The 16,513-nt window shown below is 38.7% G+C and overlaps 1 protein-coding gene across 1 annotated transcript in view; it reads right to left on the bottom strand.

Annotated features, from left to right (window-relative positions):
- Positions 1-3,597: 3,597 nt before the first annotated feature.
- SLC15A5 (solute carrier family 15 member 5) overlaps positions 3,598-16,513 on the bottom strand; it is a 93,137-nt gene continuing 80,221 nt past the window's right edge. Inside the window, 2 exon segments of the mRNA XM_007194804.1 lie at positions 3,598-3,745; positions 10,082-10,190. Of these exon segments, the coding sequence (XP_007194866.1) occupies positions 3,598-3,745; positions 10,082-10,190 (257 nt within the window).

Below are 16,513 nucleotides of genomic sequence, written 5' to 3'. Positions count from 1 at the left end.
CTGACCCCAACGTGGTCTTTCTTTTCATTCTTGTTCCCTTGTGGATTATATAGAGAGCATTTCACCTAAGTGGCTGGGGATGATCCAGTGTTGGTGACATTATGAGTGTCATTTGTAGAAGGGGCTGGCTCTTTAGAGACAGAGGGACCAAGCTTCTAGTCCTGTGACATCCAGTATCTCTGTGACTCTTGATAACTCAGTGTCTCAGAGCTGCAATGTCTCATGTACAAAATGGGCATGCCAAAATGTGTCTACTTCCCAGGAGTGGTGCCAACCAAATGTGACGATCCATGTGACAGCAACTTGTAAACTGTAAAGGGTTGTTATTATGAGTGGGTCCTTTCATTTCCCTGTTCTCTACAAGCAGACCTGAATGTTAGCAGCACCTGTGTGCTGTCATCACTTGGCTGTTGATTTCACTTAAGAACCTTGCCCATAAGCCTGTGACCGGTAATTGTATGTCAGCTTCTCTAGCAGTGGCGAGGGGCTATGCCCACCGCCGGACTGGTTCACGGTCCTAATGCTGAAGCTCTTTGCTCATCCAACAAGGGATCCTGACAGTTTTCAGAAGGGGTGATTCTCCCTCCTTCAATTTGTAAATCACATAATATTAGTAGGAGACTTTTTGGAATCATGAGCTGTATTTTGGTGATACTTGGTGATACTGTTACTCTGATAGTCAACAAAACACTTTCAGAAACCAAGAGAATTAGAGGTGGGCCAGAGTGGAATGAATGCTGTGGAATGAATGCTATATATCAAGATTACCTAAAGGAGATATGAGAGAGAAGGGATTAAGCTGAGTAAAGAGATGAGGGGTAATATCCCAGAAGCTTGAAAAAATTTACCAACTCCCAGGAGCAGATTTCTGAGTGTTATTTTAAAAAGTCCCTCTGATGGAAACATTTTCACTAGCAAATTTACATAATAAGAATATGGTTTTCTTGGGGCTTCCCTGGTGGCGCAGTGGTTGAAAATCTGCCTGCCAATGCAGGGGACACGGGTTCGAGCCCTGATCTGGGAAGATCCCACATGCCGCGGAGCAACTAGGCCCGTGAGCCACAACTACTGAGCCTGCGCGTCTGGAGCCTGTGCTCCGCAACAAGAGAGGCCGCGACAGTGAGAGGCCCGCGCACCACGATGAAGAGTGGCCCCCACTCGCCGCAACTAGAGAAAGCCCTCGCACAGAAACGAAGACCCAACACAGCCAAAAATAAATAAATTAATTAATTTAAAAAAATATATATATGGTTTTCTTAATTTTGTATACAGGCTCAATGCAGTGACTTTTGGCTGCATTGGATTGAAGCGTTACAAGAAAAAAAGAAAGAGGAAAGAGATGTGGACATCAGTTATGGGCAGAATCAGCTGGGGTCAGATCTGTGCTCTGCAGGTCACAGAAAACATTTTCAAGTGCCTTGCCTTTCAGGTCTCCACCGTGGACAGAAATAGAGCACAGAAGATGCTTCTTAGGGAAGACTTCATTTTCCCAATCTTTTACAACTGAAAAACGGAGCAAATGAGTGGCTGGGTACAGACCCTTGACACCAAGTGACTGGGAGTCAATGGAACACTGCAGGGACACAGAACTTCGCCAGCCAGTGAGCACATTACTGGAGAAATACAGTACAGAACCCAGCAGTCTCCGGCAAACAACGCATCCCTTTAAGTTAATTGGTGTTACAGAGAAGCTGAAATGCTCCGCTTATTTACAAAGCTACAGATTTATGTAAAGCAAAACCAATTACACTTAATGCCTAAACTATTCCAGGTGCTCAGTGATAATGTTGCTAAGCACTAGACAAGAAACTAGTGCGTGAATGCATCCTGTTTCCAATGGAAGCGCGTGTAGTTCCTGCAATTCAGCTAATCATGGGCGTCAGCCCCGATGGGAGAATTCTAAGCTCTTTTGGTGTTCGCTTAGGGTCATCTTTATAATTCTGTAGCTCTCTTTTCATCTCTAAGGACGAGTGAAAGCGTAATGAGCACCTTTTTCTATTATGATGTAGAAATTAAGGAGAGGAAGGCAAATTTGGGGCGGGGGGGTGGAAAACAACAAAATAAGGCAAACCCTTTTTCTAATGGTGAGAGGGACCGTTAGAGCTTCTGACTTGTACTGAGACGAGATGTTTAAAGGTTTCTTGATCTTTGGGGTGTTCATTAAACCCAAATCGCAAACTTGGCATTTAACGTTTTGCAGCAAAGAAGGATTCTAAGGCAGATCAAGGATTGGCCTCACTGTTTCGTCAGAGAACAAATGCTGAAAAAAGAAGGATTCGAAAAAGTTACAGGGCAAGAATTTTTGTCTATAAGAGTTTGTCTTTTCATTTGTCCTCAGAACAAACAAACAAAAAATAGTTTGAGTAAGAGAAACACCTGGTGCTTTACAGCTGTTCTTTTGCAATTAAAAATGCATATCACACCTAATCAAGATGTGTAAACCTTTTATTCTACAGATCTAAAATATTTTAGGTCACAAGGGAGGTGCTTAACTGCAGAATCATTTGCAATCAACTGATAAACCCCCCTCTCCTATCCAGCTTGAACTGTCCCGGAAAGCAGCGGTGCTCAAATTTCAGGGAGAGTAAGAAGACTTGGGAAGGTTTGTTAGAACTGCCGATTCCTGGAAAAAGGTTTGGGTTAAAGCAGTCTGTGGTAGGGGCCAGAAACAGTTGCCTGAACCAGGGGGTCCTTAACAAAACTTTGACAAGCACTGCTACAAAGATTTGGGACACTAGTTGTATTTGCCTTTTTTTTTTTTTGGTTTAAATGAGTTTTTTTCACATTTCTTTGCTTATACGGGAAATATCTCTTTTAGAAGATAATTTTCTGAGTGCGTCTGAACTGGTAACAGTGGAGACTAAAAGACATCCTTTGGACTAGGGAATCTCTTTATGCATCCCTGATTGATTTGATCACTTGCCCTTCCCCCAACACTCATTTAACCTTCCTTAATTTTCTTCTTTCCTTCAATCGCAATAACTCCATCATTTACATTTATATTACAGTTTCTTCAGTATGTGAATATTCTCTTTTTGTTAAGGACCTCTATTTTAGTAATGCTGCTGTTTGATTCAGAGAAAATTTCCTTAATTCATAACTTGATAGTGTAATAGCAAGATGAAGTATAGTGAAATTGTGTATAGGTTTATTATTTACTCTGACATAGACAGTATATGATCACTATGCCTGGCATGCAGTAAGTACTCAATAAATGCATTGAAAGAAAGAATGTTAACATACTGTTATTTTGATTCTAAGGACACATGAAAACTTAAAAATGTCATATAGGTTGCTTTTAACAGCCGAACCATTGTAAAAAGTTATAAAATATTGTAATGTATAGGAAATATTAACTTTTTGTTGTCATAATTACTTAGACTTTGAAATTACTTCATTAATTCAAAGGCATAACATGTTAATACAAAAGCGTAATAGTCATGACTAGAGGAGTCATAATTAGTCTTTGTAAAGTACACAGATAATATTCATAAGGCCACCCTCATACATATTAGCTCTAAAACTAAAATGCATAGTGTCTAGCCGAAGAAAACAGTGAATACTCTGCTCTTAAGACAGGTTGAGTCAAACAGAGTTTCATAGGGCTGTTTCCCAAAGATCAATACTCAGAGAAAATTCCTGTGTACTGCCATGAAATTTCAGGGACTTTTCATGGAGGGGAAGTGTTTCTTCAAGATTACTTCCACTGATGTTCTGGGCATTAAAATGATTTAGATTACAATATCTAAAAAAGAAAGAAAGAAAGCTTTTTTTAGGACCAGATGTAGATGACTTGATAAATCATTTGCCTTCCCCCTGTGCTTGTCTTCCTTTTATTATAGGTCCATAGATACTGGCACAACAGTGATGATTATTTAAGAGCACTGCTCACCAGAACAGTCTTTATAAAATGACAAAAGGAGCTTTAGGACATATTAAGGTGTCTCATGAGGACCTTTAGATGGCGCTCTTTTACAACCTGCAGTGAGTCTGACAGTGAGAGAACTGGAAAGTCTGGAATTATCAACCTTGTAGATTTCGTGGCGGCAGGACTCGAAAGATTTATCAGATGCACTGAAGGTTTGTAAATTCGGTGCTGAGACTGTGTGGAAAACACCACTGTCAAAGAAAAAGTCCATGAACATATTCCTAAAATGTGTGCCCTCTCTCCTTGACTCAAGAAAAATCTGGATTTCCCATCTTCTAAGTGCCAGGCAGCATGCTACGGCCCAGTGCTGACCCTAACTTACCGAATTCTCACTGTAACCCTGGAAGGGTGGAACCATCCCCATTTCACAGACAGAAATACTGAACTTCTAGGAGGTTAAATAAGTTGCTTAAGGTTTGTATGAGTAATAGTTGGCAGAGCCTGGGTTTGAAACCAGAACTCTCTTATTCAGAGTCCTGGCCTTTTCCCTCTATGGCATGCTGCCTCTAAAGGCAACTTATTTCTTAAATGTTTTTGAAGAAGTTCCAGGAAGAGAGGAATTTCAGACTGCTTTATTCACTGCTGTATTCCTAGTACCTTGACCAGTGCCTGGTACATAGCAGATGTACAATAAATATTGGTTGAATGAACAAATGGTCAAGGGCCATAAGTTCAATTTTATCAAATGCACCTAAGTCTCTGAGGTCAGACATTTTTTCTTTTTTCTGATTTGTGGAAGTTTCCAATGCTAGAGAGTTTTACCTTCTTTTCCTTCTTAATATATTGCTAGCGATAACTGTAAGAAAAGGATATGCTTGAATGACTGGTCATTTTTCTCTGATTTACGTCTCTTTCAATAATCATTGCAGGTTATGCACAAAAGATTACTGGTATCATTAACAAAATAAGCACAATGATATCAACTTTATAAGATGTGTTTTACAACATTGGAGGGACAGTGGTGTCAAGTTGTAATAACAAATACGCTTCTGCTCTCTCCCCCCATAAGCATCTGTAATATCCTTTATTTTAGCATTTGATGTAGGATGCATAGTTATAGTAAGGACTGTAGAGGTGTTTGTATAATACTTTTCAGCAAGGAAAGACATTTCATCCACCTACTTCCTTCACCCCCAACCTGGAGAACCTCAGGTGTGTCATGTCACCATTGCCCTATTTCAGATTTGATTGAGGAGGACTCTAATATAGACGGAGGCAGAGGCAGGGGATTGTTTGCCTTTTTTTTGGTTTTTTGTAGTAATGGAAGGTACATCTGGACTGACATTCATGGAATATTCCTAATTATACTCAGTTAAGTGTATCCTACTGACCCCTACAAGATTAGTTTGGTTCTAGGACTTACACCAGGATTGTCGCACACTAATATAAACTTGATGGTAGGATGCCCTCAGGTGCTAACACAAACCTAATTCCACGTGTATGTTAGTGAGGCTGCTGTTTCATCATTAATCCACTGGTCTCAAGATCTTGGGGTCAGGAATAACTTGGGACTGTCCTATTCTTGATAGATTTGTCACCAGTATCTGGCTCTGAACAAATACACCTTTGGGTTTGGTAAAAATTGGATTGTGATTGGAAGTATATTAAGATCAAACACCGTCTGCCTCATAAATAATATGTTTCAATAATGCTGTCCCTGGGATGTCTGTGTTTTCTCCTGTTTCTTTGCATCCTTATTGTTCGTTAGTGTTTGACAGAAACAATCAGTATAGAAATAAGCTGGAATCATGCACTTCTCACTGCAGTGATCCGATGCCTTGGATTCCAGAGAGTTTCTTGGTTAACCCTTTTGGTTTGGCCCCTTGGATCCCAGTGGGAAATAGCTACCCAAGGTAATGCGTGCCTTTGAACTAATGTACTTGGTTCTAGCTACTTAATCTCTGCAGGCAAATTTTCCAGATTCTCCTTTCTTCTGAAACATGACACACATTCTTTTCTTGTGAAGGCTGATCAGCAGGTGGTGGTGGGTATAGTTAGTTGACCTGAAGGGACTGGGTTCCTCCCCCACGAGAGTTAAGGGGCCGTCAGGGAGCAGGAAAAGGGCTCCTCTATGGCACTTAGAAGCAGCATAGTCTAGGAGAAAGTGTATGGGCTTTGGAGACAAATAAACTAGGGTTTGAATCCTACTTGTGTGAACTTAGTCAATTTACTTAGATTTTCACTTTAGTTTTCTTACTTATGAAGTGGAATGGTACGATCTCCATAACAGGGAGGGGGACAAACCTGCTGCTTAAGACAGAAATGCTCAACACAAGGAAAATTAATTTCTTTCCTTCCTGCTTTGTTTCACCCTCTCTTTTTCACCTTCCCTCAAAAAGTATGCAGGAGAAAAGAAAGTATACAGGAGATGGAGAAGATTTGGTAAGAATCCAATTTCTTTCTGAATAAACCCTACATTATCCCTTAGTTCCTTTCATCTTTGGTTCCTCCAACCTCTGGTTCTTTGTATTTTTTATTCTTGCCTCCTTCTCTGAACCCCAACTCCACCATCTCTCACTTTACAGTAACTCACTTGCTCGACAATCACAGAAGAACCATACTTAAATATTTTGAGTACTAGATGCCAGCTCCATGTAGACCAGTACTTTGTTTTCTTTGGTTTTATTTTTCTACTGCTTGGAACAATGCTTAACATGTTGGTTAAATGAATGGATAAATGAATAAATGAATCAGTCCCTGAGCTAGTAGGTTTTTGGTTCCAGCACTAGTTCTACCTGAATTCAGCCCACAATCATGGTCATCTTAGCCATATCTCAGCATGAGTCTAGGTAAAGAATAAAAAGAAGGGAGCATAAGACAACATATGAGGCCATTATTATTACTGCTAACACTTTGGCCATTTACTCATCTTCACAGCAACCTTATGACACAGTTACCATTCTTATTATTTCCTTTTTACAAAGTAGAAATTGAGGCTTAGCAAGGTTAAACAGCTTAAAGTTTGTGCAGCTAAGTTGTGGGACTGGATTCAACTGGGCTGCCTCTGGAGACTGCCTTTTAAACTACTTCATGAAAGACAGGGTCAACTCTTACAGTGGGAGAGTAACTGAAATTGAGAAACAACGCAGTTTTGTGAGAATTAGTGGATGGGCACCACTCGTGTTTGGAGGCGATGGACAGAGGGGAGAAAGGTCTTGCCTTCAATTTCAGTTTTTGTTGCCGACACTTTTTGCTGCAAAGCTAGGGACATTTCTGTTGAATCCTTCTGCAAGAATTGACTTTCTAATTTGGTTTTCAATCTAAGAATGAGACAGGCATTTTAGGGAAATTATGCATCCTGGAGGGTCACTTCGATAATATACACTTTGGAAGGTAAGAAATTTTAAAATTCAGGGAGCCATTAAGACTTTTGATTTTGTCATTAATTCTGTCTTGCATGAGGTTTAAGTGCCTCTCTTATATTGGACCATAAGCTCCATGAAAGCAGGGACATAGGTGACACTAAATATTTACTGATACTGACTTTATGTTCTTCTAACTTATTACAGTGCCTATCACATGACTGATGTTCCAAAAGAGAATTATTAGATGAACAAAAGAATGATTCAGGCAAGGAAAAAGTGGCAATAGATGAGATACTAAATAGATAAATGAATGAAAAGAAGTGAGGAAGATAAAAATCTGTTTAGTTCCTGCTATGTGGCAGACATCGCACTTGGTCCTTTATCAAAATTCATCTCCCTACAAAGCCCACAGAAGGTTGGAATTACTGTCCTTATTTTACATGTGTGAAAACAGAGGCTCAGAGAGGTTAGAGAATTTGCTCAAAAGAACACAGCCATCCAAGAATACGTCAGTGAGAGGGAGACAGGCTGGCAATGGATGGATGGTAGATAATACATATTAAGCCACTGAATGATCTCAGGTGACTGACTGGCTAAATGATTTTGCATAGTTTGTTATTGACCTTGAAATGGTCACTGCTGATTTAAAGGCCTGAATGGAATCCAAATCTTAAGCATCATTAGATTTCTAGCTATTTGTTTAATGATATTTGCTTTTAATGATAATGACTCATTCGTTCTTATTATCGATATGGTTATTTCTAATTCTAAAATGGTGCTATGTGGTGGAGAAAAAAAATCTTGTTTTAGAATTGAGCAAAGAACTATTTTATTATAAGGACCAATGGAAAAAGTGAAGTCTATACTTGCACAAAAACAGAAATATAGATCAATGGAACAGGATAGAAAGCCCAGAGGTAAACCCATGCACATATGGTCACCTTATTTTTGATAAAGGTGGCAAAAATATACAATGGAGAAAAGACAGCCTCTTCAATAAGTGGTGCTGGGAAAACTGGACAGCTACATGTAAAAGAATGAAATTAGAACACTCCCTAACACCATACACAAAAATAAACTCAAAATGGATTAAAGACCTAAGTGTAAGGCCAGACACTATAAAACTCTTAGAGGAAAACATAGGCAGAACACTATGACATAAATCACAGCAAGATCCTTTTTGACCCACCTCCTAGAGAAATGGAAATAAAAACAAAAATAAACAAATGGGACCTAATGAAACCTAAAAGCTTTTGCACAACAAAGGAAACCATAAACAAGACAAAAAGACAACCCTCAGAATGGGAGAAAATATTTTCAAATAAAGCAACTGACAGAGGATTAATCTCCAAAATTTACAAGCAGCTCATGCAGCTCAATATCAAAAAAACAAACAACCCAATCCAAAAATGGGCAGAAGACCTAAATAGACATTTCTCCAAAGAAGATATACAGATTGCCAACAAACACATGAAAGAATGCTCAACATCACTAATCATTAGAGAAATGCAAATCAAAACCACAATGAGGTATCACCTCATACCAGTCAGAATGGCCATCCTCAAAAAATCTAAAAACAATAAATGCAGGAGAGGGTGTGGAGAAAAGGGAACCCCCTTGCACTGTTGGTGGGAATGTAAATTGATACAGCCACTATGGAGAACAGTATGGAGGTTCCTTAAAAAACTAAAAATAGAACTACCATACAACCCAGCAATCCCACTACTGGGCATATACCCTGAGAAAACCATAATTCAAAAAGAGACATGTACTGCAATGTTCATTTCAGCTCTATTTGCCATAGCCAGGACATGGAAGCAACCTAAGTGTCCATTGACAGATGAATGGATAAAGAAGATGTGACACATATATACAATGAACTCAGCCATAAAAAGAAACAAGAGTTATTTGTAGTGAGGTGGATGGACCTAGAGTCTGTCATACAGAGTGAAGTAAGTCAGAAAGAGAAAAACAAGGGCTTCCCTGGTGGCGCAGTGGTTAAGAATCTGCCTGCCAGTGCAGGGGTTCGAGCCCTGGTCTGGGAAGATCCCACATGCCGCGGAGCAACTAAGCCCATGAGCCACAACTACTGAGCCTGTGCGTCTGGAGCCTGTGCTCCGCAACGGGAGAGGCCGCAACAGTGAGCAGCCCGTGCACCGCGATGAAGAGTGGCCCCCGCTCGCCACAGCTGGAGAAAGCCCTTGCACAGAAACGAAGACCCAACACAGCCAAAAATAAATAAATAAATAAATAAAAATAAATTTTAAAAAAAGAAAAAGAAAAACAAATACCGTATGCTAACACATATATATGGAATTAAAAAAAAAAAAAGGTTCTGAAGAACCTAGGGGCAGGACAGGAATAAAGACACAGACGTAGAGAATGGACTTGAGGACACGGGGAGGGGGAAGGGTAAGCTGGGATGAAGTGAGAGAGTGGCATTGGCATATATACACTACCAAATGTAAAATAGCTAGTGGGAAGCAGCTGCATAGCACAGGGAGATCAGCTCGTGCTTTGTGACCACCTAGAGGGGTGGGATAGGGAAGGTGGGAGGGAGACGCAAGAGGGAGGAGATATGGGGATATATGTATATGTAAAGCTGATTCACTTTGTTATAAAGCAGAAACTAACACACCATTGTAAAGCAATTATACTCCAATAAAGATGTTAAAAAAGAAAAAGTGAAGTCTAAATGGAAATTTCTTGCTCTGAATATCTGTTAAATTTCTCTAATATGCTAATTGGTCCAGTCATGGAATACAGGATTCCCATTGGCTCAGTGATGGCTCCCAGATCACTGTTTCATGGACTCAGAAATTGTTCATCTTACCACACACTTACTTACCTTTGTGAAACACTCCAGAATCCCAGGACGTTCAACAACGTTAATGATGCCAAGAAGAAGAAGAAGCTTTCTAAATTGCCTTTGTTTAATATGTTTGGAAACCAATTGCCTGTTTGGAACAAATGTAATTGTTATTCAACTGTGGAGTTATAAGTTTCTGTGAATATTTTATCATGCCACAATTCATAGAGCTTTATTCGCTTGAATAATATCTACAAAGCAAAAAAGCACATCTGAAACTCATAGTTAAAATTCATTTAATTCTGCAATTAACAGTAAAATAATAAGCAAGGCAGGCCAAATGTTTTGAAGGTCAAAAAAACTTGATTTGCATAACACAACATAGGTGTCAGAAGAACTGGGTTATAAAAGTAACCCTGATTATGCTATTAATTTGCAGGAACCACATTTGTCTTTTTCATCCTTATATGTCTAATATCTAGAACAGTGCTTGGCACTCCCATAGGGATTGTTTGATAAATATACATTCAATGTATGAAAAATATTTACCATCACCAGATAGCTGGTTGCATGTGCTAATTGTAAGGCTAGTGAGATAATAATATATGTAGATGTCAGATATTACTTTATTTTGATAACTTAGATAAGATAATCCAGTGTTACCTTATTATAATATCACAGACCCTATCGGTCAAATACTTGCAGTCTCCGGTTGATGTGAAGATTTTCTTTTAACCTGATGAGTAATCCCTTCAGTTTAATACCCCTAAGTAAGGAATCCTCACTTCCTTTTGATGTCCAACTGAGTATATATGAAACTAATTAGGATTCAGGTAATTTCTTTTACTTTACTCCTAAGTTGTGACTTTTGCTTTGATCTTTGCTAGAACTCTCTTTTCATATCTACACCTATGTATCTATATCCATATTATCTCTATGTGTTACACACACATTCAATTTTTTTTCAGTTGGTTTTGAGATATTATTATTAAATACATTATATGAAATACGATGTATTATATCATATATATTATACATGCAGCACTTATTTTTTACACAATACTTTAGAAACAGCAATGGAATCTTAGTATTAACAAATATATCATACATATATAGCATTACAGAAGTTTAAAAGATTGATTAAAAGGTAAAATCTATCTTCAGAGAGAGAACTTAAATTCAATTGCTGTTCTGAATGGGCAGAATATTTCCCCTCAAAATGTTATGTATTATGAGAGCAGGAATGGATCATCTGTGAGCAGTCAGATGCCAAGGTTCTTGGCACTTCCTTGCTTTTTTACAGGAGCAGCTCCTACATTGGGTTGTGAGCAATCCGTCTACATTCCAATAGACTTGATTTTCAGTGTCATCTTTCGCACATGGGTTATGGGTTGCTTCCTGAACTAGAATATGGTTCTTGGCCTCTCCCTTGACAGTGTATACTTTTAAATGGGGTTTGAATTAAATGCTCTGTTCAAGGTTGATAGTCAGCAAGTGCATAAGCATGACAGCTGTGAATAATTGTGCCATTTCCCATTTAAAGCTGCTTCTCTTCTGTCATTTAACTTCCCAATGACTATTATTATGGACAACCATGAAAATTAGCTTGTGTCCATTATAGTCTGGGACCTATAATGAAATCTGGTATTGAGTTTAAAGCTATATTGTAAGTTCTACTTCCCCATTTTATTAATTTGTGTTCCATTACAATAGAAATTTATGGTTTTATTGCTATATTGACATGCTGCCTTTATCTGATATTTAGCAGAAATTTCCCTGAATGTTTCCCTCTATGTCTGTCTGTCGGGTATTGTGTAACCCTCTTAATGTGTGTTTGTGTACAGAAACTAAGCATATGATTGTACTTGAATGGGGGAGTCAGGGTAGAAATGTCAAGGTACGGTGAGATAGCATCACACTTATTTTCAGGAAGAACTAAGCCATCCTGCTAAGCCTATTCAAACAGTCCTGTTTCCTTATTTCTCTTGAATTAATATCCCACTCATATTTTTGTCCTTTTCATTTCACATAAGCACTTTGCATGTCATGCGATTATACCATTTTATCACCGTGTTTCTCTGGCTAGAGTAAGAGGAGTTTGCACAGAGTATGCAAAGCCTCAGAATGAACATGGCATTAATTCTTCCCAGAGCATGCATTTTGGTCCATAACAAGGAATTGGAAAGACTATCTTTATTCTATAACAAAGTCAGCTGAGGGAGAAGAATATCAATTTTGTAAGATCTTTAAAGGTAAAACATAATATTTCCAAGAAATTGTGCAATTACAGCGAATACCAGCCTATCAGGAGATGGTGCTAGATCCCCCGGGCATGCCGGTGTGCTTGTGCCTCTGTCACTGGGCATGCTGGGGTGGGCACGCATGAGAAGCACTGTGACTTGGCATTATGTGCATGTGGGGTGACAGGAGGATGTCCTACTAGAAAAGTTAAAGGCAGTGGAAATTGACGAGTAACACAAGATATTTTGGGAGCGGAATTATTTTAAAAATAAAATGAAAGAGTGCCATATCACCTGGTCAGACTCCTGATGATACTCCTCTATTTCTTCTTTATTTCCTTTTTAAAAATTTTTATTGGGGTATAGTTGAGTTACAATGTTGCATTAGTTTCAGGTGTACAGCAAAGTGAATGTTGTACATATACATACAGCCACTCTTTTTTAGATTCTTTTCCCATATAGGCCATTACAGAGTATCAAGTAGAGTTCCCTGTGCTATACAGTAGATCCTTATTGGTTATCTATTTTATATATAGTAGTATTCTTTCTTAAATACCACTTTTGTGTTCGGCTTTCTTCCTAATGCTGAGCTCATTCCAGCCCCATATTTTGGCCTTCTTTAGCTATAATTTAATATTGACTGTATAGCTAATTTACATGGTGAGCTTTGTGGTAAAGAGAACCGTCACCTGAATTGATAACATGGAACAAACACTAGCATCAAGTTGGAGAGAGAGATTCTTCATGAAGCTTAAATTTGTTTTATATGTATAGAGAGACTGTGTCTATGTAAAGAGATAGCATTGGGTATAAAAAGATATACCCAATGGAAATAGTATGGGCTTTGGAATCAGAGAGACTTTTGAAGTCTCTATTATTTAATAGTTTTGTTGTTGGGCATTTGCTCCACTGGACCCCTTCAACCTTGGTTTCTCCTCTCTAAAATGACAGCAGTACCTCTCTCACTGAGCTGTTAGGAGAAGTAAAAGAGATAATAGAAGTCAAGGGTTAGGCACCCATAAGCATTAGGCTATCACCTCTCCCCTCTTTAGAGATGCTCATACAAAATCATGTAGCCTGAGCTTGATCTTGGGCCCATTTCCTGTTAGATATTTCTTCATGTTCTGTGTGCCTTTTTTTTTTTTTTTTTTTAATCATTATCCCAGGACTGGTTGTAAAATGTTCCATTTAACATTGTCAGTTGACTCAGCTCTTAGGTACTATAACTTTATTTTAGGAGCTTATAAACTTTTATTGTCACAATTCACATTTGTGCCATTTTTCATCTGACATTTCTAGTACCTGATTGAAATCAGGAGTATCCTTGCAAAAGGAGACAAAGTGAAGACTTTAGGTCTCGAATGGGACTAACTAGACTTCTCTAGATCTTAGCTGGGGTGGACACGAAGGTGAACAACATGAAAAGAAAATAGCCACGTAAAGAGTCCAAGGAAAGACAAAGTGCTATTTGTTAATGCTGACAGTGAGCCCTAGTTACGTACTTTAATTGTATAACCAGCTAGTTAGTAATGAGTGTTAGGCTGTTGAGGTAATAGAACACTCACAAAATGTTTGGCATTGTTCACAGTTTCCTCAAATATCTCTTGCTCAGCTAGATTTATTTGTTCATTTGAAAATCATTTGTTAAGAAATTTTTATGTGCCAGGAAACGGGCATTCCAAGTTGCTTAAGAAAAGGAGCTCATGGATTAGTAAGGGAGACACGCACACCTCGTTTTATTGCACTTCACAGATACTTCATTCATGTTTTACAAACTGAAGGTTTGTGGCCACTCTTGTCAAGCAAGCCTATCAGTGCCATTTTCCCAATGGAATTATTTTTTAATTACCGTATGTACGTTGTTTTTTTAGACATAATGCTATTGCGCACTTAATAGACTACAGTACAAGGAATGTACAGTGTAAACATAACTTTTATATGCACTCGAAACCAAAAAAATTCACGTGACTTGTTATTGCTTTATTTGCTTTACGAACCTGCAGTGTCTCCGAGGTATGCCTGTAATTATTCTCAAGCATTAGACTTTATAGATACTAAATAAAATGTTTCTATTTATCTTAAATGATCACGGTCATTTTAGAGATAAACAGACTATAGACTTATCTAAGCTAGTTCTTGTATGTTATTGACTAAAGGGTGAAGGCACAGAGCGGTAAAGGGAATCATCACTCAGCAGAACCCTCATTTCTTACCCTCACCACTGCACGAATACAGCCCCCTACTGGCGCTAACAGAGCTACTAATTTTAGGACTTTGCTTAGCATCTCAACAGTTTAAAAACGTCTGGACAGCAGTCTTTGACATAGCTTACCCCAAATACCGTTTAAAATTCCTAAGACAACATTTCCACCTAAATCCTGGGATTGACCTATCGTGAGACTCAACCTATCGTGAGACTCTTGGGGTAATTTACACTAAATTTAAGGCTTTTGGAACGGGATTGAGAAATACATACGGTGACCCACACATGCTCTGAGGCTATAAACAGCACAAAGCTGCTGATGTAAAAGAGGAACATACTTTATTCCTGTCCCATCTTATGCCCTGTATTATAAGGCCTAACATTTCATGTGCTGCCTTTATGTCTTGAGTGTCACAGGGCCCCAAAGGCCTGACCGCACATTCCCCTGCTTCGTTTGTCAGATATGTTCCCCACAGGGGGATATTGTCCCCTCCTGGCTAGTTCCCTATTAGCCAGACCAGCTGCACTCCGCCCGGTCCTCAACCTAACAGATTTCACTTCCTTACCAGCTTTCAACATTATTCAGACCAGCAATCACATCCTCCTGTAGGAACCAGAGATCACCTCACTGCTTTGTTGCTACAGACCCTGCTTGTTCCCTCTCTTCCTCAGTGCAATCCCACAGGGCCAGGCATGGCATGCTCTGGTCCTCTGGGCTGTGGGCACAGGTGATGAATAAACTGCTGTCAGTCTCATCTGCCCACGTATTCAGCCTTCTTATGCTATTTAGGGGGAGGATTCTTCCCTCCCCAATGGGGTGAATAGGAGGTGATCAGGAAGTGCCCGTACCACAGAAATCAAGGTCAATTCTAGACAGAATTATAGTATTTGCTGTTGATCTAATGCGTAAGTACTGTTTTGGGGAGGAGAAGTCCTCCCCTACATGCCTCTAACCAGTACCCAGCGCCAAGTATCTCTGCTGCTAAACTATTGATACATCGGGGAGTGGAACTTCCATAAACCCTGAGACAGGAAGTAACGGGAGCACGGCATTGTAGTTCTTAGAAGGAAAGCATTACAGATGAACGTGAGCGAGAGTCAAGTATGCTTGAGACTGCAAATTATAATCACACTGTCTGATCAGAGTGATGGAGAACCAGAAAATGGTATAGATAACGTTCTCACTTTAGCTCAGCAGTCTGCTTGCTGCAGTAACTTGGGTTTTAATGGGGCACCTTAACAGAAGATTTTGGCAAAAATATGGAATGTGACCAGAGGTGAGGAAATCCATATACATTCTCAGTTAGTAGATACTACCTCTCAGTAAATCTCTACCTTGAAGATGAGTAAGTAGAAAAAAAAAATCCATATGAGGGAGGAAATGTGATGATAATATATATTATTACTGTTGCTTACAAAACACCCCAACACAAAATGACAAAGGTTAAAATAATAATAATAATAAAAATGAGAAACTCATAAGGCAAAGATGAAAATAAAATAGCAGAACATACTGATTTCAGGAAAAATTGAATTCAAAGGAAAAACTATTTCAAAGGGATATCAAGGATCTTTTTATATTGGTAAAAAGCACAATTCAAATTGAAGATATGTCAATGAATATCCCTTAGGTAATGAAACATAACAAAATCTGTTGGAAACACAAATAAATAACAGGTAGATAATTCTTGTGAATGATTACATACATCACACTTTGATCAATTTTTGATAGAATAGGCAAAAAGGAAAAGAATGTAGAGAATTAGAATAATGTGATTGGCACTTTGCTGTACACCCAAAACTATCACAATATTGTAAATCAACTATACTTCAATAAAAAAAGAATAATACAATCGGTAAGAATTTAATTAAGACCACCACATTGTTTAGTAGAAAGAAAAAAGTTATAGAACTTATAGAAGTTTAGGTAACATCAACGACAAACCAAATTCCTATAAATTGAAGATTCTGCTCCTAAATAACTAGCTGGTCGAAGAGGAAATGAAAACCACAATCACAATGTATTTA

This window comes from Balaenoptera acutorostrata, chromosome 11, assembly GCF_949987535.1.
Source record: "Balaenoptera acutorostrata chromosome 11, mBalAcu1.1, whole genome shotgun sequence".
Taxonomy (NCBI): Eukaryota; Metazoa; Chordata; class Mammalia; order Artiodactyla; family Balaenopteridae; genus Balaenoptera; species Balaenoptera acutorostrata.
This window is presented reverse-complemented; position numbering and strand designations above follow the sequence as displayed.